Below are 25,100 nucleotides of genomic sequence, written 5' to 3'. Positions count from 1 at the left end.
GCAGAAATGAAAGGGAGGTGAGGCCGGCAGGTGTCGCCCGTGAGGGCTGAGAGCAGGTGTCTGGGGTGGAGGTTGTGGGGTGATGCCCTAGGAAGGTGACAAAGCCAGCGTGGGAGGGAGGGGCAGGAAGGGACCAGGTATCCAAAGGTCTCTCCGTGGGCACATCAACGCTCTGGTCCGGGCACAAAGTCCCTCGGGCAGGCCTTTCTGACTCTGGCCCTGGACCTTGTTCCGTGACAACCGTCTTTACCATTTAAGAACGCAGGCCAGACCCCGTGCTGGGTGGGAAGGCGGGTCGTGGGGGGACAAACGTAAAGAACATGCCTCCCTGCCTTTGGAGAGCCTGAGAGTTGGTCGCAAAGACAGGGCACGTCCACAATAAGACCGTCAACGATGCGGACAGGTGACACGTGTCCCCCGTGCCTCAGCTGGGCCCCGAGCTGTCGGGAGGCACGTGGCTTACTGGCTGGGATGGCCAAATGGCACTCGCCACAGACAGGTGCGGGTCAGGCTCCAGCCCCACCTACGATCAGTCCCCACTGTGGCCTGCACGGTGCTCGCCCCGGGACGGGCAGCCCCTCCGAGGCTCAGCTTCCCACCCGTGCAGCGGGGCAGGAGGAGGGCCGACCTTTCCCACTTGCACCAGGGACTGGAAGTATCCCTGCAAGGCCCTGTCGGGTGGAGCACATAGTAGGCGCTTCCCACACGCTTCCCAGGGGACCAAAAACAGGCCGAACCCGGCCTGCAACGTATTTTCAATTAGCTCGCCAAGCATTTTTAAATAATTCGAGGAGCGTTTAAGAAGCAGGCGGTTTCTTGGAGCCATCTGGATTTCTGGCCTCCTCGAGAAACAGGGCAAACTCGAGCCTGCATTCTCACGGGGTGCCAAGGATCTGACGCGCCCTCGGATGGGGCCGCACCCCCAGGCCCGCCCCCCTCGCACCGTCTCCCCGGGCCCCGAGGTCACCGATAGTGGCACCAGCCCCGCTGCCGTTGTCGAGCCCGGCCTGCCTCTCTGGGTCCTGGTTGGTGCACGCCTGCCCTGCTGGGCAGCCCGGGCCACTGCCCAGTGCCCTCACCTGTCCTGGGGTATCGGTAGGAGTCCGTCTTCCTTTCTTCTAGCGCGGGAGAGGGCACGTGAATAATTTCCACCTCAGACTCGTCAACTTCCTCATACAGGATCCGCAGCGTCTTACAGCCTTCCGGACCTGGAGGGGGCAGGGGGAGCTGCTGGGGGCGCCAGACGTCCCTGCTGTCACCCCACCTTCTGCCGCACAGAAAGGGGACCCAGCTCTACCACGGCAGGGCCCGGATAAGAGCCTGAGCCCCCCGGGCTAGAAGCCTGGCCCTGCTGTTTACTGTAACCGTTACATCTCATGCCAGGGCCTCAGTGTTCTCACCTGCGCGATGGGAAGAACTGAGCCGTTCCTAGGAGATGGCATGAGAGGTGGCCCTATGTGGTGTTATGGGGCCGAACTGAAATCCCGTGTGGGGAGCCCCCAGCACCTCAGAATGGGGCTGTTATTTGGGGACAGGGTGTTAGAGAGATGATGAGTTTGAGAGGAGGTCATCAGAGTGGCCCGATCCAATCTGACCGGTGTCCTCATAACAAGACATGAGGGCACAGACACGCAGAGGGACGACCACGTGAGGACACGGGGAGAAGACGGCCGTCTGCACACCGAGGAGAGCGGCCCCAGGAGGAAGCAGCCCGGGGACGCCCGATGGCCGACCTCCCGCCTCCGGGACCAGGACGGTAAATGCTTATTGTTGAGCCGCCGTGTCTGGGGGGCTTGCTTCTGGCGGCCCCAGCGGAGTAACACGCGGGGCTCGGCTCAAGAAGGCTCGGGATAAGCATCGTGAGAAGTGCGTGAATCCCCGAGCGGTGGCCGCTTGGAAAGGAACGCGGCACGGGCAGTGCTGACCTCACGGGGAGGGAGCCCACGGCTGCTGCTTCCTCCTGAGGCTGCCGAAAAGGGTCCCCATCTGCAGCGTCCTATAGCCCCACCGGAGACTCGCCCCAGATGGAGCAGGGGTGCCTCCAGAACCAGCGGCCCAGTCCCACCCGGTCTGCAGCGGGGGAGGGGGCACAGGAGGGGTGAGCCGCTGGCCTGAGGCCATACGGGGTGGGACTGGCCGCACCGCAGCCCGAACCCCTGCCTCAGACTTCTGCGTCCACCTGCCCCGCACGAAGGACTCCTGATCCCCAGACCCCGACAGCCAGGAAGAATACTCTCGGGTTGCTGTGGCCGAGGAAAAGCCCCATCCTTTCACGCGAGACAGCACAGGAGGTGACCCCGGGTGTGGGGTCTGGGAGGGGGCTACCCCAGATGGCTGACGGCCATGGAGTTGGGGGGGGGGGGGGAGGGTCTTCCTCGAAGGGGTTTCTGAGCCGGCACCAGCATGCCAGAGAAAGGACCTCTGAGATCATCTAGACCAGCGGACCCCAACCAAGGGCCGTTCTGTGTGCCCAGGGGTCGGTCACCTGAGCTGGTCAGAGCCCGAGGAACACCTCAGGTCAGGGATGCTGTTCAACACCTCACAGTGCTCAGGACGGCCCCCAGCACAGAGGATGAGCCAGCCCCGAAGTCCAGAGTGCCGAGGGGGAGAGATCCGGTTTGTGGCCAAGGACCCCATCTTACCGACCGGGACGCTTCAGGCCTGCAGACAGCCACAGGCTGAAAGAGCTGACCCCGGACCCTAGCTCCAGAGGCACGGGCCCCGGGGCTGCTCCTCAGCGCGCTGAGGAGCCCGGCCCAGGTGGAAGGAGAGGTCACGGCGCTGTCCCCTGTAACCTGCGACCCGGCCTGAGTCTCGGGCAGCACCAGGCGGCCTCAGGTGCCCCTCTGATGGGGCGACCCCTCCTGTTCCTGGGAGCCAACTTAAACATATCGTGCCGGCTTCTTTGTATCACAGGATTTAGTGTCTTGCTTCTGTTGATGGCAGGGCCATAAAGTCTTCTTTCAAGTTAATTTAAGGACAAGGTGAGTTGAACTAGAGGCAAGAGCGAACAGGAGACGGGGCTCTGACGGCAGACGGCCGGAGCCCGGGGCCGGGACATAAGCACCGCTGAAGCTCACAGGGGTACGAAGGCCACGGAGAAATCAATTAGCAGCACAAGAGGGTCTGATGCTACTGGCACGTTCCAGAAACAAGTCCCCCACCCAGAGAAGATGGATCTTGCTTGACCGAACACTGGAGGGGACAAGATACCCCCGCACTACGGGGACAAAGACACAGAGATACAAAAGGACCCACTGATCTGGCTTCTTCCATAAAGAGGAAATCCATCAAGATCGAAGCCGTGTGTAGTTTCCGCTCAGCTCTCTTATAGCTGGAATTTTCTCTGTGGCAGGATTCAGGATCCTCGGGCCCGCTGACATTTGGGGCTGGATCACTCCTTGTGGGAGAGAGCCGTCCTGGCCACCGTAGGGCGCAGAGCAGCACCCGTGGCTCCTGCCTGCTCGGTACCAGTAGCCACCCAGTCGTGACAACCACAGATGTCCCCAGACGTCACCTGGGGTCTCCTGGGAGCAGAATCGTCCCTGGCTAAGAGCCACTGAGAAACTCCCAGATCAGAAGGCGTATATAAAAATGTTCAGGGGCGCCTGGGTGGCTCAGTCGGTTAAGCGTCCGACTTCGGCTCAGGTCATGATCTCACGGTTCGTGGGTTCGAGCCCCGTGTCGGGCTCTGTGCTGACGTCTCAGAGCCTGGAGCCATTTCAGAGTCTGTGTCTCCCTGTGTCTCTGCCCCTTCCCTGCTTGCTCTCTGTCTCTATCTCAAAAATAATAAACATTAAAAAAATTAAAAAAAAAATGTTCGCCATAGCACCGTTTACAATAAAAAGCGAAACCCAAACCAAACACCGGCAACAGCCGAAGTGTCGGTAGGTGTGGAACCGGTTAAACACGCCGTGGCCCATCGTCACCCCAGGGACAGTTAGTCATCAGAGTCCTCTGTGTCCTGACTGCAACCGACAGAAAGTTCGTACCCCCGAATTCAAATGTCAAATCCTACCCGGAGGCGCTGGTAGGGGGAGGTGGGGCCTCCGGGAGGGGATTAAGTCAGGAGGGCGGGAGCCCCGGGAATGAGACGAGCGTGTCCTCACGACAGAGGCCCAGCGAGCGCCCCGCCCTTCTGCCCTGTGGCACGAGGGGAGAGGACAGTGGTCGTGAGCCGGGAGGCAGGTTCTCAACAGACGCCGTATCTGCTGGCGCCCCGGCCTTGGACGGCTCGCCCCCAGAACCCGGAGGAAAAGATGTCTGTTGTTCCCCAGCCCCCCGGGCCTGTGGGGTCCTGTCAGAGTGGCCTGAACGGCTTGGGACACGACTATCGACACAAAAGGCTCTGCGGTTTGTTTCAAGCAAAAAGAGCCGAGAGCAGAGAAGCAGGCAGGCCGAGGAGCCGCTACCAGAAGGGACGCGCGGGAAGCGCTTTGGCAAACGCGAGGGCGCCTACCCTCCCCGGAGGCGGCAGGGCACCACCAGTAGCCGGTGAAGCGGTCGAATTCTTCCTGGATGACGAAGGTGGCCACGCCCGCAGACCTGGGGTCATCGAGGACACTGGGTGAGCCTGGACAGGGAGAGAGCCGCATGCGGTGAGGAACCCAGCGCACAGCCGGCCTCCGGCCCCAAGCACCGCACACACTCGAGGCGGAAACATCCTACGGCTGAGGGCGTCCGGAGCGCGGAGGGGTTGACCCGCAGCAGCCACCACAGCTAACGGTGTCCCCGGACGCGGCCAGCGTCCGTGCCGCCTGGGCTAAGCTTCAGGTTTAGGGAGAGAGCGCTGGGGCTGCGGGCAGGAAGGGCCGTGTGACCGGAGCCCCAGACTGGGGCAGAGCTCCACACAACATGCAGGAGAAGGAGGTCACTTCTGGGGAGCAGGGGGGTGAGGGAGAACTCAGGGAGCACGTGAGACCCGAGCCCGACTCGGAGGAGACGGACGGGAACTGGGGCGGGGCGGGGGGGGGGGGGGGGGTGGTTCGCGTGAGCAGAGGCAGAACAAGGACCTGGTGGGGGGAGAGGCCACCCCGGCTGACTCACACAGAGAAAACTATGGACCAGGCAGCTGGACTCCCCGTGAGGCCGGGGCAGAGCCACGCAGGACACACGGGCAGGGGAACCGGGACAGCAGGGCCCGAGAAGGCGCCCGGTGGTCGGGGGTAACGGGAGTGGGAACGGGGGCCTTTCTGGGAGCTGCGCTGGGGGCTGGAGCGGCCGTCCACACGAGCACCCACCCGGGACAGGAGCGCGGCCCCCTGCGTGGCCTTACCTCTATGGCAGAAGGTCAGCCGCCGCTCCTCGCCCGTCTCGATGTTGGCCACCCACAGGTCATTGTTGTTGATGAAGGAGAAGAAGGCGGGGTCGGCAGGGCAGATCTTGGGGTCCATGCGGGGCCCGGTGCACTGGGTCTTGATTTCCAGGGGCTTCATGGGGGACACCTGGGGACACAGAGGTCTGGCTCAGGGGGACGGGAGGTTGCCCGGCCACCCGCCCTGCCCCCAGCCAGTGACCAGGGCTCACCATGAAGCCATTCTTGCCCCCGTCCCGACAGTGGAAGAGGCTGTTGCTGGCCTGGAAGAGGAAAAGGCCGCTCTCGCTGTGGAAGTCGTAGGACGTGATGCCAAAGACCCCCAGGCGCTTCCGTTCCCGAAGGAGCTCTTCCTCCCGAGAGTAGACTCCGTGGTGGGGAGTGGCCTGGGGACACACACGGACGGGCCCGCGTCAGCAGCCAGAGAGAACTTTCTGCTGAGCAGAGCTGTCCGGCGCAGCTCCCCAACCAGGAGGCCAGAGCGGCCCGAGCCCGGGGGCCATGAGGTGCCCAGCTGGGCTCGGCAACAGGGCTGGTTGACAGGCTCCGGGCTCACCCGAGGCTTCCTCCCCTCTGGGCCCGTCTCTGGGCTCGCCTGCGCCCACATCTGCCCAGAGGTCCTCTCTGAGGCAGACGGGGCTCTCCCCTAGCCGCCGGCACGGGCGGCTACCCAAGGTACTCTCCCCTGCTCCCCAACGCCAATGCCGCAGACGCCCTCCCTCCTGCCCTGAGCACCATCCCATCCAACCAGAGCTTTGGGTGAACCCTCCCTCCACCACACACTTCTGCTTTCTGCACGGGGGGGGGGGGGGGGGGGGGGGGGGGAGCAGGGCAAATTCAGGACCACCTGGCCACCCAAACACCCAACCCGGAGGGGTCTGGGCGCGCGGCTGCCCCGAGGAGAACTCTGAACACGACGGGGCAACGTTCCGGCAAGAAACGCGTTTTTGAAAAGCAGAACCCGGAGTGCAACGACCGCCCCCCCCCGCCCGCCCCGCCTGGTGGACCTGGGGCAGAAGTGAGGGCGGTCACACGGGTGTGGAGAAACTCACGATGTCCCTCCACCCAGCACCTCGTGCTGCCACGACCACAAAGAAATCAACATAAACCACGGCAAAAGGCACCCCCGTCCCTCGCCGGCCCTCTTCTCCCTAGGTGAGCCGACTCTGGATGCGGTTGAGTACTAGCCAAGCCTCCCCTGCAGGAACCAGGTTGGTTCCAAGTCTTTGTGAGGCGTGGAAAAGGAACTTCTGGTAAAGAGCGCTCATCAGGGCCCGCACTGGGGCTGGAGCACAGTGGGAAGGGGGGGCCTGCACCTGTCTCCCTCGCCCTGGGTGGGGGTGGGGGGGTGGAGAGGGGCCCAGGGCAGCGCCGGCCGGAGCCCCGCAGCACGGGCTCACCTGGAAGTGATCCAGCATCTGCTTCCAGGACAGGAGCAACAGAGCCTCCTTCCGGACCTTCCTGGGGATCTCTGAGTAGAGGAGGGAGTTCTCGCGGCTGCCATAAGGCATCCCTTGGGGAGAAAAGAGAAAACCAGAATGGGTGACCTTGCCCAGGGCGAGGAGAGGGCCTGGGGCAAGGGCTGGCCTCAGCGGTGACGCTGGCTGGCTCCCCGCGCTGGCTCCTCTCCGACCTCTCCCTTCCCCCGCGCAGCCCTCCCCACAGATGCTCCGGCCCCGGGTTCGAGCCCATTAGCAACAGTAATGGGATCTTTCGCATCTGAGAGGTTTGGACAGACGCCTTGTGCTAAGTTACCGAAGGACTAGCACGCAAGAGAACGAAAGGGGTCGGGGAAACCCAGCTCTCAACAGGTGAGGCTCGGGGCTCGGGTGTCTGTTCCCGTCAAAGGCTTCTGCGGAGGCCAAGGATCAATCCAGGGTCGGAGAAAGAGCAAACGTAGGAAGGGAGCCCACCAGCACCCCTCCCCTCGGCTCCGCTGGGCCCCCAGCCACTCGATACCAGGAGCGCCTGGGCGGTGACAGCCACAGGCGCCCCCAGATGCCCCCCACTGATCTAATCTGAGCCTGTCTGCAAGAGGACAGTAGCCGCCTGGTGAGGACTCCGTGTGGACGAAACGAGCCGGACGCAGAAGGCGTGTCACGCGGTGTCCCCGATGGGTCGCTCGGAGGGACGTGGGCTACTTCGCCAGTGAAGCCGCTGTTTCTCGTGTTCTTGCCTCTCGGCTGCGTCTTACTGTCAGAGGGGCGGTCGTGTTCTCAGTGGCAAACGAAGCAACAGCCTCTCTTCCAACCCGCAGCGTCTTCAAGTCAACGGATGACGGGCGGGGCTGTTGTTAACGGGCTACAACGCCGGGCCCCTCTCGGTCCCGTGCCCTCCAGGGGGAAGACTTCACGTGGCGGTGGCGGCCTCTTCGGGGACCTCCTCGTACGCGCTCTCGCCTCTACGAGCGGGGGACGGGGAGGCCCCGCGCTCGGCGCCTCTGGGGCTAGAGCCCGACAGATAATGTCTGTTCTCGTCACGACTCTCTTTACGGACAGTTGGTTCACGTGGCAATCCACGAGGGCTTTCCACTTCCAACGAACGTGGCACGGGAAGCTCAGTTAGCAACGGAAGAACGTATCTCAAGAGGAAAGGTTTCAAGGGCAACCATAGGAAGCTCACGCTGAGAAAACGCAAAGGTGATGTAGACGTGCGCCTGGGCCGCACCCACGGTTTCACGGCCAAGGCCCCTCGACACTGTGCCGTCTGCCTCTCATCCCCAGCTCGAGGCACAGGCGTGACGCTGCCCCCCCCCCCCCCCCCCCGCCTGGGGCATGCTTCCTTCTCAAGTTCATGTGACAGGTGGGGACAGACAGGTGGGGACAAGAATCTCACGGTGCATGACCCCATTTCCGTGCAACGTCCAGGACAGGCAACCCCAGAGAGACAGGAGCCGGGGGCGGGAGGGGAGCGAGAGCTAAGGGGTCCAGAGTTTCTTTCTGGGGTGACGGAAACGTTCTGGAATTAGACGGTGGGGGTTGCACAACGCTGTGAGTGCACTAAAAGCCAGAGGTGCCCACCTTTAGAAGGGCGAGTTTTAGGCTCTGTGGATTACACCTCGTTAAGAAGAGCCGCGCGGGTAGGGGCACCTGGGTGGCTCAGTCGGTTAAGAAGAGCCGCGCGGGAGCCGCGTGGAGGGCCGGGAGGAAGCAGCCGGCAGCCCGAGCTCCGGACCCCCTGTCCTCGGGGCTCAGCGGCAGAGCCAGAGGCTTCCCAACAGGAAGTCAACAGAACGGCCTTGCCAAGGACATCGGAGCCACCTCCTCCGCCCAGCGCATTAGTAAGTGACGGCACCAAATGGCACAGAGCAGCACATTCCCTGCGGCGCCCTGGCACCTGTGACGGTGATGTCACACGCTGGGCGCGTAAGCCCGGGGTCTGATTTCTGCTGCCCCTGCCCCTCCCCTGCCTCGCCCCTTGCCAGCTCCACCCCACCTCTGGGGACAGCACCCCAGCCCCCAAAATCCACCGGGGTGGCAGGTGGCCCAGATGTGCACAAGCACCATCTCCGGGCACTGTGGCCTCAGGAGCCAGCGTGATGGGCATGTGACCCGCACTGGGCCCGGGCTCTCCTTAGGTCACGAGGACACAAGAGGCCCCCTCCCCCTGCGGAGGGACTCCCAGGGTGGTCACGGGCCCTGCGTCGTCCTCTGTCCTACAGGAGACGCCCACCTGCAGGGGGACGAGCCGACCAACCCCCGCGGAGCCGGAGAAGCTGCGGTCCAAGCCCTGGAACCCGACCGCCACCATCGTCGGCCCCGGAAGCTGGCACATTCCCTCCTCTGCTGATTTTCTTCGCGCCGGACCTCATCCGTCGTGTGCCTCCGACAGAGCCCTCCCTGAGGCCCCGGTGACGGCGAGGCCGGCGCTCACTCAGTGGGGAGGGGCTCCCAGGGGAAGCACGCCGGCATGGCCCTCGGAGGCCCCTTCTGTTCCATCCACAAACACGGCTGGCTGCAGCGTTCCTGGGGCCAGACCAGCACAATGACCTATCACGAAGGGGGCTCCAGGGGGGCGTGCCCCAAGAACCTGGACACGAAGTGAGCTTCGGGGCACCCCGAAAGTACTGAGTGATGCAGATGGATGACCTCAAAGGTGAGCTACGTCACCCCAAAAGAGCAGGATGGCTCGGAGATGTCCGGGGAAGGTTCTGGGGTCTCCGCCAAGTCCACAGCCCTTGTCTAGGGCCGTCTGTCCCCTACCCGCCGTGGTGGCAGGCGTCCTATGGACTGCAGGGACCCACTCACCCCAGCCCCAGACACACGCACGGGCCGCAGACAAGACATCTGACCTACGTCGAACCGACCTAGTTCCCGCTCCCAGAAATTCCGAGAGCTCGTCCATTTGTGCGGGTGGCTGGAACCTGAGATGGGTCACCCTGGGCGCGTGGCGGTGGAAGGCAGGTGTCCAGTGGGGGCGGATGTGTGGAGCAGAGCGTGTGTGGGGCAGACGCCTGGGCCCCTCGCAGCTCCTGGTTCCCAGGGCCACGGCCTGAGGCCCGGGGTGGGGGCTCCCCGGCACACCCGAGTCCTTCCTGTGAGGTGCCCTTGGTGGTTCAAACCAGCTCAGGGGGTTTCCATCCCTTTCGGCAGCTCTGCGGTTGGCTGAACAGTGGCCCCCAAATGCCCAGGTCCTGATCCCCAGACCCTGTGAGTACGTCACCTTCTGCGGCAAGAGGGAACCTGCAGAGGGGATGCAGTTAAGGGTCTGGAGTTGGGGAGAAGCCTGGATTACCCGGGTGGGCCCTAAATGGAATCACGTGCCCTCATAAGGGAGGCAGAGGCAGACCTCAGACACAAGGTAGAGGAGGAGGCCCCGTGCCCCGGCGGCCACACCTGAACTCGGAAGAGGCAAGGAACGGGTCCTCCCCCACAGCCTCTGCAGGAAGCGTGGCGCGGCCTGCGGACACCTTGACTTTGGCCCGGAGAGACGGAGTTCGGACTCCTGGTCTCCAGGACCGCGACAGAGTACATTTCTGTTTGTTTTAAGCCACCGAGTCAGCGGTGATTTGCGACAGCGGGAGCCCCACGAAACTCATACACGTATCCAGTCCAGGACGGCAGCCTGACCTTGAGTCGGCGAGGGCTGGAAAACCGAGCTGGGGGCCGCGGAACCACAGGAAGAGAGAAGCAGCGGCCGCCACAGTCCACGTGTCCCGGCCACCTCTGACCCCGAGAGCCATGCCCCCTGATGACCGTCGCCCGAAGCACGCCCAATCCTCATCTCTCCCAGGCCCGAGCTGGCATCCCTTCTCTGTAAAGGGCCACGCGGTGCAGATTTTCAGCGGCGGCGGGGGGCACACGGCTTCTGCCGCAACTACGCTCGGGAGCGGCCGCGGAGGGGACAGAGACGAATGGGGGCGGCTGAGGCCCAGCACAACCAGATCTCCAAAACACACGGCGGTCGCTTGCTGAGCTCTGTTCCCGATCCCTCCTCTTCCAACCCCGCGCTCACCAAACCACCAACGTGCTTTCCACACACGTCTGTCTCTACAAAGGGGTGCTGCACCGAGTCTGCGGAGGGCAGAGCCACCCGGCGTCCAGTTGCTGCCGTGGCCCTCGGCGGGGGGTCAGCCGCAGGCAGAGGACGCCCCTCGCTGACCGGCGCGTGCCACCCCTCACGCCAACGCTGACCGAGGGCCCGGCCGGGGCCAGCATCGTCCCGGAGGGGCCGTGGCTCCTTAGAGGACGGTCAGGCCCTGAATGTGGAGTCGAGGACCGAGGCTGAACACCTGCCCCGGGTCACCAATCGTGGGCCGTTGCTGCTTCCCCAGGGGCACGCCCGGCCCTGTTGCCGCAGGGGCCCCGCGAGACCTTCGGGCAAAGCAAGGCAACGTCCGCTTGCTCAGTAGACACTCGCTGCCCACCTGCCAGGAGCCAGGCCTGCGTGAGGCCCCACCGGTTCCCCCACAGGCCCTCCCGGGGCCGGCAAGGAACACAAGCCCACGAACGGCCGCCGGGGATGCAGACAGTGCCGCCCCCGAGGCACGTGGCGCAGAAGGAAGCGAGACGAGCGGGTAACGTGCTTATCCAGGCGTCTGGGGCGAGGACCGCGATCGTGTGACCAGCCGCTTGTGTCGTTTATCCCCGGGCGCACTCAAAGAGCCTTCCCACGCGTGGGCCCATGGGAGTTACTTGTGACTCCGACGGCCAGGAGCCGCTCACTAGCTCGGCCTGGCCCGGCCCAGCCCAGGGGGCTGGGAAACGACTCAGGGGCAGGCCCAGCCGCCCCGGTTCTGGAGACGATCGCAGCGGCTCAGAGCCACAGCCAAGGCCCAGCCACGGCACGGCTGCAACCCAACGGGGCAGGGCCGCCCTCTGCTCCACTCACCTGCACACCTGCCCTCCCCCCCCACCTCCCCCCGCGGCACCCTTGCGCCAGACCTCTGCTGCAAACGGAAGTCACCGCGGTGGCACGGCCTCATGGGACATCTGCCCAGGGCCAGGCCCTTCTTTTTGGGCCTCCTAACCAATAGGACCGGCTGGGCCTGAGGGCGCCTGGAGGGCTTACCCAGGTAGTAGAGGCGGTGGGAGTGGGGGCCCGACTCATCTGTCTTCTGCACGAACTGGAAGTCGTGTGGAGCCTTGTTGACGATGAGGCCCGAGTTCTTGCGGCTGCCGTGGATGATGTTCCGGAGCCCGTCCCACGAGTGCTTCTGCACCTGGAACCGGGAGGCCGGGTCCTCCGTCCCGACCGCGTCACCCCGCTCAGACGCTGGCGTCCCAGTGGCCATCCTCTCTGTCCCCTCAGAATTCAGCGACAAGCTGTAAGGGGGAGGGGACAGCGGGGAGACGATGAGAAGGGAGGATGACACCCATGTGTCACTGACAAGCTGCCCCCTCGTCAGACGCTCCTGAACCCCCCCGACGAGCCCCCCTGCAACTGTCCCAGCCCCCCTGCAACTATCCCAGCCCCCCAAATATGTCCCAAATGCGTCGTTCTATTTCTTTCGAACACCACAAATGCTTCCGAGACCCAAGCCACTGCCACCTGTGTGCCGAATGACCCCAACATCTCGCTAACGGACCCAACACATCCACCGCAGATCTGACCCCATCGCTTAAACGTCTTCCTTGATTTTCCACAGTCCTGGGGGTAAAAACCAGTTCCTGTCACGGCCTTCAAGGCTCTCTGTCCTCTGACCCCCGCCAGCCCCTCGAACCTCATCCCCTTTTTATCAGTTGCCCAGCCAAGCTGGCCTTCCGTTGGCTCTTCAAACAGGCCAGACTCCTTCCCACCTTGGCACGTGCTTCCTTCTGCCTGAAACACTTTTCCCCTCTCTCTGCTTGACTAACGTCCAATCAGATCTCAGTGTAAGTATCTGTCGGGTCCTCAGAAACCTTCCATGACCATCTGTACCGAGGCTGGTCTCTCCATCAAGCGCGTCAGCGACTAATGTCCCCTGCCCTCAGAGCACTGGCACAAGGGCTGTCTGTTGATCACCTGTCCCGTTCATGGCAGTGGCCCCAGAACCTCAGGAGGCCCCTGGCTCCCGGGACGCATTCCACAGAGGGCCGTGTGGAATGATTATCTTGCATTAAGCCCTTGGGGAGACACGCTCGCTCACACGCAAAGAACTGAGCGTAAAGAATTAATCAGCACAGCTCGTCCCCCATGCCATCCAGCTTGGGGTCCAGCGGGGGAAACTCGTGCCTCACGGGACAGGCTCAGAGAGACAAGCAGCTGTGCACAGACGGTGTGAGAACCCCAGCAGAGAGAACGGACGCCCCTCGGGACAGCCCCCCCCCACCCCTCCCCCGCTCCCTGAGCAGCTGTGGCCGAGGCCCCGTCCCTCCCTTCTCTCCCCCTGGCTGTTTGGGCACATTTCTTGAGCAGACTGGACTAGCCAGGCAAATATTTGCTTTAGGGAAATCTAAACATAGCCACAGTGACCCGGTTCCGGAAGAGCCGGGCTCTCTAGCGAGGCCGCCAAGGTGAGCGGGGCGGCCTCCCTCTCCTCCGTGGGCATCGGCCGGCCTAAGGTCTCGCTGAATGCTGGGCCTCCTTGTGCTCTGGGATTAGCGGCTTTGCTCTGGGATTAGTGGCTTTGCTTTACAGGCGGAGCCCGGGCTTCACTGGTCAAAAGTGGGAGTTGTTGCTGCTACACAGGGACAGGGACAGGGACAGGGACAGCCCAGGCCGAGGGCTTCAGAGAAGCACCAGGCAGAGCTGTGCCCACCTTCACACGGTGCCCTCCAATTCCCAGAAGGGCCTGCCCCTTCACAGCAAGACACCCCCCCGAGTCCCCATACGGGAGAAAGGACCCGTCTCCTGCTTCGAGGGGCAAGAGGAGACGCTTCTGAGCATGGCCTCTGTGGGCCAATTTTCAGAGTTCCCTTTCCACCCCGACCCTGTATCAGACGAGGGACAGAAAAGCCTCCCTGACTCCATCCTACTGGACCCAGCCAGGACTCGGGGGGCACGGCAAGCAGGCGGTTCCTGCTCCCCAGCCACAAAGAGTGCCCTCGGTTCACAACTTCCTACGATGGCTTTGAAGACACGGATCACAGGCCACCAGGGCTTTTGGGACCCTCGGGGCAAATGAACCCAAGCCAGAAAAGACAGGAGACCCAGTGAGGGTCACGTGCAGCAGGTCCTGGCCCGCCCTCGTCCTCCCCCCCCACCCCGCCCCCAGAGCTGTGGTTTACCTCCACGGGCGGCGCTGGGCATGAGCAGTGTCAGGCAGGGGCTGGGGCCAGGATGGGCGGAGCGCTCCGGAACCTACATGGCCCCGAGCGCTGCTGACAACCAGCCCAGAAAACCAGGCCAGGGGACTCCTCCGACCGGCCCAGCCCCCACCCCCCACCCCTCCCCACCCCCCACCCCCCCGAAACGGCGGCCACCGTTCAGGCCTTGCTCACGGCAGCAAAACCGATCACAACCTCCAGGGTTCCCAAAGGGGACCCCATAAGCTGAGAGCCGGGCAGAAACGCTCACAGAATCCTGTGGCTTATTTCCATAGCAAGGAACAACAAAAATGATCTTGCCTCCGATCACTGCAGAGAGCCCAAGGAGCAAAAATGCAATCCAGGAGATGAGAAATGAAATGAAACATCGGGAGAAACTTCTAGGAATCTTCTAGATGTGGCCAGGCGGTCTGAGCTCCCAGACAGGCCAAGGCTTGGTGCTATGACTTGGTCCTCCACTCACCTCTCTCTTCCCCAGAAGTGCAGAGAGACTGCAGAGGAGGCGGGGGAAGGGGAGGAACAGGTGACCAAGTGCCCCGTTTCCCATCCTAGGCCAGCCTGAGCTCCTCCGGTCAAGGGTTTACACAGCTGGGGAAACGGAAGCGGATTCCAAGCCACTTGGGCCGGGTCCACCTACGCTTTCCTTCTGCCAGTCGGCAGGACACCTCGCGGACCACGAGGCCACGGGCAGGCGGCTCGGGCCCTCCGGTGCCATCACCGACAAGGCCCCACGGGAGGTCTGCGGCCCGCGAACTGGTGCTCGGAGAGCCAGGACCACCGCCCCGCGGGGCATCCGCCAGAGACCCAAGCGGGGCCCGTGACGAGGGCAGCAGGCAGAAGGAAGAAGGAACTGCGGATTCTCGGTGCCGGCCGCAGGTCTGGGAGCACTCGGCCAACCGCAGAGAGAGAAGGCGGGCAGGGAGGCAGGCGCCGGGGAGGTGAGGGGCGGGGGCCCGCCGTGCTCGGGGAGGAAATGCCTGAGTGGCCCTCAGGACACTCGCCGCCGTGGCCCCGTGGGGTGGGGGCTCCCGGGAAACAGCGGGCCGTGCTCTGCCCTCCAAGGCCTGCCTCCGGCACCGTGCGGGCCTCCCACTGTCACGACCGGCCGGCGCAGACTCAGTTTGCAGCCCATGCCATGGCCGCCCGGGACCTAACGCACGTGAGAAGGGGCACTCGGGTCTCCGTCACCAGCCGACCTGCTGATGCATTTCCCCACCGGACACCGGAGCCCACGTCCGGGGAGCGAAGCAGACTGCTCAACGTCACCCCTGTCTTCCAGGAGCTCTTTAGTTCCCTTCCTGCCCGCCCGGTCGCTCCCCCCGGCTAAAAGCAAACGAAGCCACGGGGGCCAGAAGCCCACTGGCCGGAGGGCTTCCTGTGGCCTCCGTCTCGTGCACGGCCCCACACGTGAGACTCACCAAGTGCCCCGGGGCCTCACGTGGACAATTATGATTACTCCTCACCGTGACCCTGACAGGTGAGTTCTGGGGCCAGCCCCATCTGGGAGGCTGCAAAGTAGGCTCAGAGGGATCAAATGACCCGCCCGATATCAGATATCACCCGAGTCTGACGGACCCTGAACCCACATTCTAACCTCCGGACCAACGGTTCTCAGCCGGGCCGGATCCTGCCCCAGGGGACACCGGGTGATGTCTGGGGACATCTGTGGTTGTCACACAAGGGTGCTCCTAGCATCGAGGGGCTGGGGGCCAGGGGTCTGCTCCACCCCCCACGGCGCCCAGGACGCCCCCGCAGAGAATGGCTTGGCCCCACGTGAGCAGTCCCGAGGCTGAGAAACCCTGCTCTCGCCTACATTGCCACCTCACGCGGAACAGCCAGAACAGAGTCCTGGGGCATCGCAGAAAGGTAGGGGGTGGCAGGGGGAGGCAGGGGTCTTCCCAGACCTAGGACATCATCGGAAATTTGGGAACCTCAACGACACCCCCACAGGTCAGGGCTCCCACGGCCACACCCCTTACCTTCTCCAACCTTCTGTGTGGTCGTGATCCAGGCGGAGCTTCTTAACCTTCCGCATTAACCACTTGGCTGACCTCAGGAGGGTGGGGGAGCCTGCGGGCAGAGAGACCCCCGGGCTGCAACCCCCAGCGGTCTGGGCGTGCCCGCTCTCGGCCCTCCTCGCCTGCCCACCGCTCTAGGCAGCCCTCCGTTACTCCGGGGACACCCAATGCCAAGGGCGTTCTGAAGAGACTCTGCCCGGAAATTCGAGAGGGTGCCCGGCATTTGCCAGAAACCAGCATCCTTTTTGTTGTGCAGTCCTCCCAAGGCGAGAAGTCCCCGAGAAGACGGCAGTCTTAAATGACGCCAAGGACGCCACCCCCGGTGCTCACCAGAAACCGAACAGTCCCAGGGTCCCCACTGTGGCCACACTCTGATGGCCTTCCTGACCTCCCCTTCTCGCCCCTGACCGTGATCTCCAACCACACTGGCCTTACTCTCCCCTACACACACCGACTCCTTCCCACCCCAGGGCCTTTGCGCTTGCCGGTCCCACAGCCCAGGGGCCCTTCCCTGCCTTCTGTGGGACTCGCCCCTCTTCTCCTTCATGCCCCGGTCTCACCTCTGCAGAGGTCTTTCCGGACCCCCAATCCAAAGTCACCGCTCTGTCACCCCCACACAGCATCCTGTCCTTCCATACAGAGCTAAGTCTGGGGTAGTGGCTCTCAAAGGGGAGGACTCTGCCCCCCCTCCCCAGAGAATGACTGGGGACAGCTGTGGTTGTCACAACTGGGGGTGCTCCTGGCACTGAGTGTGCCGAGGCAGAGAAACTCTGCATTCTTAATTTGGGGGGGCAGTGGAGTAAGATCCTCAGGCCCACACGAGACACTCGAATAAATCCCTGATGGGTCAGACTGTACAAACCACGGTGACCCCAGCGTCTGTGAGTGACCTCCCCTCTCCCTCAGTTCACAAATGTAAATGGTGCAACGTCCCAGGACCTCAGGAGCCCAAATGATTATGGAATACAGAGTCTCTTCGGGGCCAACTGCATCCCGTCACCCAGCGGGTCTCAACCAGGGTCAACTGTGCCCCCACGAGCCATTTTTGGTCATCACGGCTGGGAGACGGGCCCCCGGCACGCAGACCGGAGGCTGCTAGTCAAACCACAAAGCACAGGACGCTCGCCTCCACCCCCATTGCGAAGAGTGACGTGGCCCCAAACATCCCCAGTGCTGAGGCTGAGAACCCCTGCTCTGGGTGAGGGGACACCCTTCCCCGGGATGTCACTCCAGGGGGGCAGGCTTACACCCGTCCTGTTCCATGCCTGGCACACACAGGATTTTCAGTAGAGTTAATGAGTCCCGGTCCTCCCTTGAACGCTGTCTGAAGTCAAAGGGAGCCCTGCTTTGGTCAGTACCCGAACACCCTTGTGATGAGCCAGGCCCCAGGTGGCTGGGCGGGTGCCGAGAGGCTTCAAGAAAAGGGAAGCAGGGGCCCCTGGGCGGCTCAGTCAGTTGAGCGTCCCACTTCGGCTCAGGTCACCATCTGGCAGCTCGAGAGTTCGAGCCCTGCGTCGGGCTTGCTGCTGTCCAGCCTGTCAGCGCAGAGCCCGCTTTGGATCCTTTGTCCCCCCCCCACCCCCCTGCCCTTCCCTCCCCCGCTTGCACTCTCCCAGAAATAAATATTTGAGAAAAAGAAAGCAGCGCCCGGTCACAGCACCGAGACCGTGGGCGAGCCCCGGCCTCACTCTTAGTCCTGCGGTGAAAAGAGGGGTCGCTGCGGTCAGAGAGATGGGTTCAAATCCTGACTCTACAACGTTCGGTCTCTGTGACCTTGAGAGACCACTCGACCTCTCGGTTAAGTCAAACTAGGTTGAGTGTAACCTCTCGGTTACATCGTGCTTCAGTTTCCGCAGCTGTGAGACGGGGCCACGGTACCTGCGTGGAGGGCTGCTGTGACAATGATGTGCTCAAATAAAACACCAGATGCGACGGAACCTACGTCACAGCCAACACTGTCACCTAGACAAGTTACTGACCATCAGGCGGGGGGCGGGATTGCACCGACGCCCCCCTAAGAGCCAGGATCCCCACCAAAGGCTGACTGAGGGCCAGGCGCTGGGCTCCCCCACGGGGAGGATGCAGCCACGCCCCCCCCCCCAGCGGCCCCGGGGCAGTGACCCCGGAGTTGCAGAAAACCACTTCCTGCAGATGTCTATATCCTGGAGCACGCAAATGAATCCCGCCAGCCCACACGCCAGCCGCCACCGTCACCCCACGGCCCCCACCACTGACCTTCTAAAGGGTCCAGAAAGCCTCCATTCCAGCCGCAGGCGTGGGATACAGACCCTGATGGAACAAGCATGCCTTAGCGCAGCAGGTCAGCCTGGCCAAAACAGCCCGTTCTCCTTCCCCTCGAGAGTCCTGACCCCCCCCCCCCCGCCCCGGCCCCATTCTCTCTACCTGGACAGATCCTAGAGCCACCTCACCGCCCTGCAATGCCGCCTGCGTGCCCTGAACTGCACCGGGGAGGAAAGACCTCCCCCATCTAGCCCGATCCTCCCGGGAACCAGCCAGGGACTCGACCACAGTGCACACCTCCAGGGCTTCAGTCCAAGCTCCTGGAAAGCACGCTGGTTCTTGCCACTGAGGCAAGTGACTTCCTCCCGGTGGGGGGGTGGGGAGAACGACGGCGGCGGGGGAAAACGGAACCAGCGGGGCCCTTCTGACGGCTCGGCGGCAGCATGGATGGGGAAGTGTCAAGACCGGTCTACAGCCCGGTGGGAAGCAGGTGGGCGGCTGGACAGGGCCGGAAGGGAGGCTGAGAAGGGGCTGGAACCTGTGGGGGTGTGGATTAGGGGAAGCCAAGCGCCCGGGGAGGGGTGAGTGGGTGGGGGCAGGAAGCAGGTCCGGGGGGCGGCCTCTGCTCTCAGACGGGGAGCATGTGTTTGCATGGGGAGGGGACCTCCAGGGCCTGCAGGGAAGGAGCGCCGTCGTGGGTGCGGCCGCTCCCGGAAGGGACCGGAGCCAGGTGGCTTGGGCAGCGACGGGACGAGAGGGGAGGCTGGGCCGAGCGAGGCTGAGAGGTGGCCCGGCCACCGGAGGAGGCAGAAGGGGAAGAAGGGCCGCGGAGGGCCCGGGGCGGAAGGGAAACCGAGGCGGGGGCCGTTGGAACCGGGAGTGCGGCCAAAGGCAGGGCCGGGGCGCGGGGAGGCCGGGGCGGAGGGCACCCGAGCGGCCGGCCAATGGCGCGTCCGGGGTCAGGGCTGAGGTGGGGCCGGTCAATGGCGGGCTCGGGGTCGCGGCCGAGGCGGGACGGGGCGCGCAGGCGCTGCTCACCGGGCTCGGGGGCAGGCGCGGAGCGGCGGCCGGGCTGCGAAGGGCGTCCCGGGGCCGGAGGCGCCTCACACTAGAGGCTCCATGCCCGGGACTGCGGCCCCGGAAGTGGCGGGCGCGGGGGACAGCGGCGGCGGCGGACACGGGGGAGCCGGTGGCTCGGGCCCCTTTGACCCGGAAGTTGAGCGGCCCAGGCGGCGGCCTACGATTGGCCGCCCCCCGGACGGTACCAAGGTGGCTGCGATCCCGGGGGGGGGTGGACGCGCCCGCACAGTCCCTGGCGGCCAGAGGCTTGGAATTTCCCTCGGCAGCATCTTCCGGCGCCGGGAGCTGGAGGGGACACTGGAGAGGGGCGCCCCTGTGCGGTTTGGTATCGCCCAGCCCGGCCGATGGGACTTCTACTAATGGCGCTCGGAGAAAGCGGTGCTTGCCGGAGCGTTGGTGGTATAGTGGTTAGCATAGCTGCCTTCCAAGCAGTTGACCCGGGTTCGATTCCCGGCCAACGCAGGCGACGGTGTTATTTTTCATCCCCCCCACCTCCCCCAATAGCCTGTTGAAACGTCCTTTGTAAGAAAAAAAAAATTGCCGAATTAAAGTTTTTCGTACCTCGAAATGACTTTAAAAGCGACGGGAGAAATTTAAAAACCTCGTCCCGGTGACCCTCGAGTAGGGCTTACCCGCCGTCTAGCGCTGAGAAAACGCGTGTTTCCGCCCGGGATCGAACCGGGGACCTTTCGCGTGTGAGGCGAACGTGATAACCGCTACACTACGGAAACCGGCGAGAGGCCGCTTTTCTGGAACGCCTATACAGCCTGCTTTTGCGGGGATTCCCGCGCTTCCGGCCCGCGCCCCGCCAGATCGCTGCTGCGGACGCCTAAGGGAGGAGGGGCCGGGGAGGGGGGCGCGGTTGGGGGGGGCGGTTATCGGAGGAGCGCGCTTCCCCCTCCCCACCCCACCCCCCCCCCAGACCGGGATTAGAGCGAGGAGAGCGAGGCAGTGGCCTCAGGTGCAGACACGAAGGGGGTGCCAGAAAACGCAACAATCAAGACAAATGGATATTTTCATGCAACATACCAAAATCCTCCTGTTAGTAGCAATAGAATTCCATAACGAACAATGTATCAAAACTGTACGTGGAGACCGGTGTCGGCAGTGCTTTGCCCAACCGCAGTGGAGTCTGAGGCAGGAGCAAGAATGTGCATTTTTGAGTGGCCATCCCCCTCCCCCCCCCCCCGCCCGAGTAGCCTCAAGAAAATATTGAAACTTAACGTGTATGACAATTCAATTCAAAACATTAAGAACTTTATGGTAATGTTACTCTCCTGCGCTTGACGGAAACAAACACATCGATACTTTCAACATCTGCTTCTGCGGGAAAATTAACCAAGGAACAGCATGTGAAACACCCGTTGACGGGACGCACGTCGTTCCTTATGCCCCAGAGCCCCCTGGGGCCCAGCAGACCACTGTCACGGCCATGTATCACGAAGACCTATACTCCTTTCCTACTGCTGCTGGGACAAAGTGCCGCAGACGGTGGCAGAGACTGCGGGCAGCCTGGCCAGACTCAGACATTGTTCCGTCCACCGCCTCCTCCACTGAGCTGGAGGCAGCTCCTTCCTTCCAGATGCTCACCCGGAACCTGGGCGCTGCCCTGGGCTCTTTTCTCCCCCACCCACGTCCAGTCACCCCGCACATCCGATTAGCGCTGCTTTCAAACGCGCCCCAAATCTGATCACTTCTTCCCCACCGGACGGCCATCACGCTGGTCTGCCCCATCGCCACAGTCCTGTACCTGTGCCCCTCTGCCCCCTGCCAAGCCTCCTGCTCTCCCCGCCCCCCCCCGTCCGTCCTCCCCGCGGTGGCCACCAGAGGGTGCCTGTAAGCACCGAGTCAGGGCCCACCCTCCTCTCTCTGCAGCCCTCCAGGGCTCCCACCTCCCAGAGGCAGAAGCCCGAGTCCTTCCCATAATCCTCAAGGCCCCGCTTGTCCTGTGGCAGTCCCCTCCCTGCCCTCACGTCTAACCTTTCTCACGCTCCCTCACTCCGCTCCAGCCAAACAGGCCTCCTCGCTGCTTGCGCCTCCAACTGCCAGGCAGAGCCCTGCCCCAGGACCTTTGCACGGGCTGTGACCTCTGGTTTCTCCCAGGTATTTTTTTCGGGCTCCTTATCTCTCTTCCTGCGATTCTTGATTTCAATGTTACCTTCTCAGAGGAGGCCTCCCTGCGCCCCTCCCGCCTTGGCATCCACAAATTCAGTTTCCACCGTTGCACCGTGTTCTTTCAAAGGCTTATCAGTCTCTGAAACGATCCCATTTGTGGATTTGTTTTCTCGTCTCTCTTCTGTCTCCTCCCCTAGACTGTGGCCTCCTCCCCCAGTGCACAGTTTGCCTGTTTGCCTTCTGTTTCTTCAGTAACCGTTTCTTGAAATTACGGAGAGCTGGCCGGAGGAGAAAAGGCCTGGGCGCGGGAACGAAGCAATACAGGTGGGCTTCCTGGTGGAGGGGGAGTAGCTCAGAAAACATGTCTCCCTGTGAACCCCGTCAAGCCCTGAGAGCTCGTTCACCCGCCAAACGAAACAACAAAAACTCCCTTCGAAGGATTACTTGGGTCGGGTCGTTCAAACGCACTCGGGGGCACTTGTTTGCCAGTGAGGTCCTGCCAGTGATCCTGGTGTGTGTGGGGGGGTGGGGTCCACCATCTGAGAGAGGCGCCTTGGCTGAAAAGGACGATACCTCCACCCCTCCAGCAGGTGTCAGCAGGAGCGCGACCACTGGGTGTCCTGCAGGGTCCCCGGCCTCCCCAACACCACCCCTCCCGCTGCCCACACCACCCTCCCTTCCAGCCCCGCTCTGAGCCCCAGACCTCAGCGTCTCAAAGTCAGACACTCCGCTCCCCCCAATATGCACCCCAGCACTTGCAAGAGTGTCCCTGTCCCCAAGCCGGCCGCCTCAGCAGATGGGATTGGTGGCCAATTGCTGGATTGTTCTAGCAGGTGGCTAGCCATTCTTGGAGTTGGAGGGAGGAAGCGGAAAGAGAAAAGAGAGAAAGAAAGGAAGCGCACAGGGATTCAGTATTTCCAGGCTGGGAAATACCTGTTGCAAAGGCTAGCTGCCTCGGATCCCTTGGGGTGTCAGAGAATAACACGCATGGAGTAGCGGAATACGTGCTGGGAAACATTCTAAGGAGATGTCGCACTTCATTTATTTAAAAAAATCTTTTACAAATGTTTTATTATTTATTTTTGGGACAGAGACAGAGCGCGAGCAGGGGAGGGGCAGAGAGAGAGGGAGACAGAATCCAAAGCAGGCTCCAGGCTTCTGAGCTGTCAGCACAGAGCCTGACGTGGGGCTCGAACTCACAAACCGTGAGATCACGACCTGAGCCAAGATCGGACGCTTAACCGACTGAGCCACCCAGGTGCCCCGGAAATGTCACTCTTTATTATTCATTTTTTTTATTTTTCTGTCTTTTCCCGGTTCATTTTTATTGGGGGGGGGGGGGTCTTTTTTTTTTTTACTTTTTTTTTTTTTAATTTACATCCAAGTGAGTTAGCATATTGCGCAATAATGATTTCAGGAGTAGATCCCAGTGATTCGTCCCCTACACATGACACCCAGTGCTCACGCCAACAAGTGTCCTCCTCGATGCCCCTCATCCATGTAGCCCATCCCCCTGCCCACGACCCCTCCAGCAGCCCTCAGTTTGTTCTCCATATTTAAGAGTCTCTTATGTTTTGTCCTCCTCCCAGTTTTTATATTATTTTTTGTTTCCCTTCCCTGATGTTCATCTGTTTTGTATCTTAAAGTCCTCATATGAGTGAAGTCATATGATATTTTCCTCTAATTTCGCTTAGCATAATACCCTCCAGTTCCAACCACGTAGTTGCAAATGGCAAGATTGCATTCTTTTGACTGCCGAGTAATACCCCATTGTGTATATAGACCACATTTTCTTTATCCATTCATCCGTCGATGGACATTTGGGCTCTTTCCATATTTTGGCTATTGTCGATAGCGCTGCTATAAACACGGGGGTGCATTTGTCCCTTCAAAACAGCACCCCTGTATCCCGTGGATAAATGCTTCATAGTGCAATGGCTGGGTCGTAGGGTAGTTCTGTTTCTAATTTTTTGAGGAACCTCCATACTGTTTTCCAGAGTGGCTGCACCAGTTTGCATTCCCAGGAAATGTCACACTTTAAACTCACTTAGTCTACCCAATAATCCCATGATATGGGCACGATCAGCCAGCAGCCCCCTTTTAATGGTGAGGAAACCAAGGCACAGAGGGGTTAAGTAACTCACCCAAGGTCACACAGCGTATAGTAACGAGAGTTGAGATCTGAAGCCGGGTGGTCTGGCTCCAAAGTCCTTGGCACAAGACTAGGCTGCCTTCTCCACAGATGAAGTTCAAGGTAATCAACGTACCTAAAAAGAAAAGGAAAGAAAAGCCCATTGGCTCTGAACCAGCCATTAGAAGATCCGCCCTGGACCTTATCAGGGTCATGAGCATATTAAGACATAGTGGTCTGATGGGTTTTCAGGCCAAAGAACAGAAACAACCCAAATGTGCCCCCCACCCCCAGTTTGGCAGTGGATGGAGAGGGCAAGGGGAGTGTGCTGATAGACAGAGGCCCCCTCTGAGGCATTTCTCAGGGCTCCTGGGGCTCCTGGGTGGCTCAGTCGGTTAAGCGTCCGACTCTTGATTTGGACTTAGGTCATGATCTCACGGTTTGTGGGTTCGAGCCCCAAGTCAGGCTCTGCGTTGACAGTGTGGAGCCTGCTTGGGATTCTCCGTCTCCCCCCCCACTCCCGCACCCCCCCCTCCCCCCACTCACTCTTAAGGTGCCAGGTCTTGAGCTAGGTGTTTTGTTTTTTTTTTTAACATTTATTTATTTTTGAGACAGAGAGAGACAGAGCATGAATGGGGAAGGGTCAGAGAGAGAGGGAGACACAGAATCCGAAACAGGCTCCAGGCTCTGAGCCGTCAGCCCAGAGCCCGACGCGGGGCTCGAACTCACACACCGCGAGATGGTGACCTGAGCCGAAGTCGGACGCTCAACCAACTGAGCCACCCAGGCGCCCCTTGAGCTAGGTGTTTTAAATTTTTTTTTTTCAACGTTTTTTATTTATTTTTGGGACAGAGAGAGACAGAGCATGAACGGGGGAGGGGCAGAGAGAGAGGGAGACACAGAACTGGAAACAGGCTCCAGGCTCCGAGCCATCAGCCCAGAGCCTGACGCGGGGCTCGAACTCACGGAGCGCGAGATCGTGACCTGGCTGAAGTCGGACGCTTAACCGACTGCGCCACCCAGGCGCCCCACATTTCTCAATTTTTTAAAAAAATATTTATTTATTTATTTTTGAGGGAGACAGAGACAGAATGCGAGCGGGTTTAGGGGCAGAGAGAGAGAGAGAGAGAGAGAGGGAGAGAGACGCAGAATCGGAAGCAGGCTCCAGGCTCCGAGCGGTCAGCACAGAGCCCGACGCGGGGCTCGAACTCACAGACTCTGAGCCGAAGTCGGACGCTCCACCGACCGAGCCACCCAGGCGCCCCCAGAACTCACATTTCTAAACCTCTCCACAGTGAACCCAGCCAATAGAGAAATCGGTCACAAATGATGGCAAAGTAGGCGTGTTAGGGCTGCAGGAATGGGAAGGAAAGAGGCGGGAGCCCTGAGTGGCTGGCAAGGGGGAGCCTGGGTCACTCGCCTGGATGAGCCGGTCCCCGCTGCCTCCTCCCTTCCCTCGCTGCCCCTCAACCCCCTCCGTCTCGAGGCCACCGCATTGTTCGGGGATATTCTTA

General features: G+C 61.8%; 1 protein-coding gene and 2 non-coding genes across 11 annotated transcripts in view; 1 reads left to right on the top strand and 2 right to left on the bottom strand.

The window, feature by feature from the left end:
- Positions 1 to 19,475, bottom strand: part of DPP9 (dipeptidyl peptidase 9) — a 40,376-nt gene extending 20,901 nt beyond the window's left edge. For 2 of the 9 annotated variants that reach the window (XM_058728370.1, XM_058728371.1), the window contains exons 1-8: positions 18,255 to 18,308; positions 15,981 to 16,071; positions 11,825 to 12,078; positions 6,715 to 6,827; positions 5,527 to 5,700; positions 5,276 to 5,444; positions 4,460 to 4,573; positions 1,080 to 1,208 (exon numbers count right to left, since the gene is read on the bottom strand). In XM_058728370.1, coding sequence (XP_058584353.1) covers positions 1,080 to 1,208; positions 4,460 to 4,573; positions 5,276 to 5,444; positions 5,527 to 5,700; positions 6,715 to 6,827; positions 11,825 to 12,078; positions 15,981 to 16,036 — 1,009 coding nt within the window. In that variant the 5' untranslated portion in view covers positions 16,037 to 16,071; positions 18,255 to 18,308. Of the gene's footprint in view, positions 1 to 1,079; positions 1,209 to 4,459; positions 4,574 to 5,275; positions 5,445 to 5,526; positions 5,701 to 6,714; positions 6,828 to 11,824; positions 12,079 to 14,301; positions 14,493 to 15,980; positions 16,072 to 18,254; positions 18,309 to 18,422; positions 18,503 to 18,557; positions 18,717 to 19,298 lie in introns of those variants that run through there. The other 7 variants (XM_058728373.1, XM_058728374.1, XM_058728375.1 and 4 more) reach the window with 7 other exon arrangements.
- Positions 19,476 to 19,730: 255 nt separating this feature from the next.
- Positions 19,731 to 19,802, top strand: TRNAG-UCC (transfer RNA glycine (anticodon UCC)). The gene has a single exon. It is a non-coding gene; the product is annotated as a tRNA-Gly (tRNA).
- A 196-nt stretch (positions 19,803 to 19,998) lies between these two features.
- Positions 19,999 to 20,071, bottom strand: TRNAV-CAC (transfer RNA valine (anticodon CAC)). Its single transcript has one exon. It is a non-coding gene; the product is annotated as a tRNA-Val (tRNA).
- Between the last annotated feature and the right edge of the window lie 5,029 nt (positions 20,072 to 25,100).

Source organism: Neofelis nebulosa, chromosome 4 (genome assembly GCF_028018385.1).
Source record: "Neofelis nebulosa isolate mNeoNeb1 chromosome 4, mNeoNeb1.pri, whole genome shotgun sequence".
Taxonomy (NCBI): Eukaryota; Metazoa; Chordata; class Mammalia; order Carnivora; family Felidae; genus Neofelis; species Neofelis nebulosa.
This window is presented reverse-complemented; position numbering and strand designations above follow the sequence as displayed.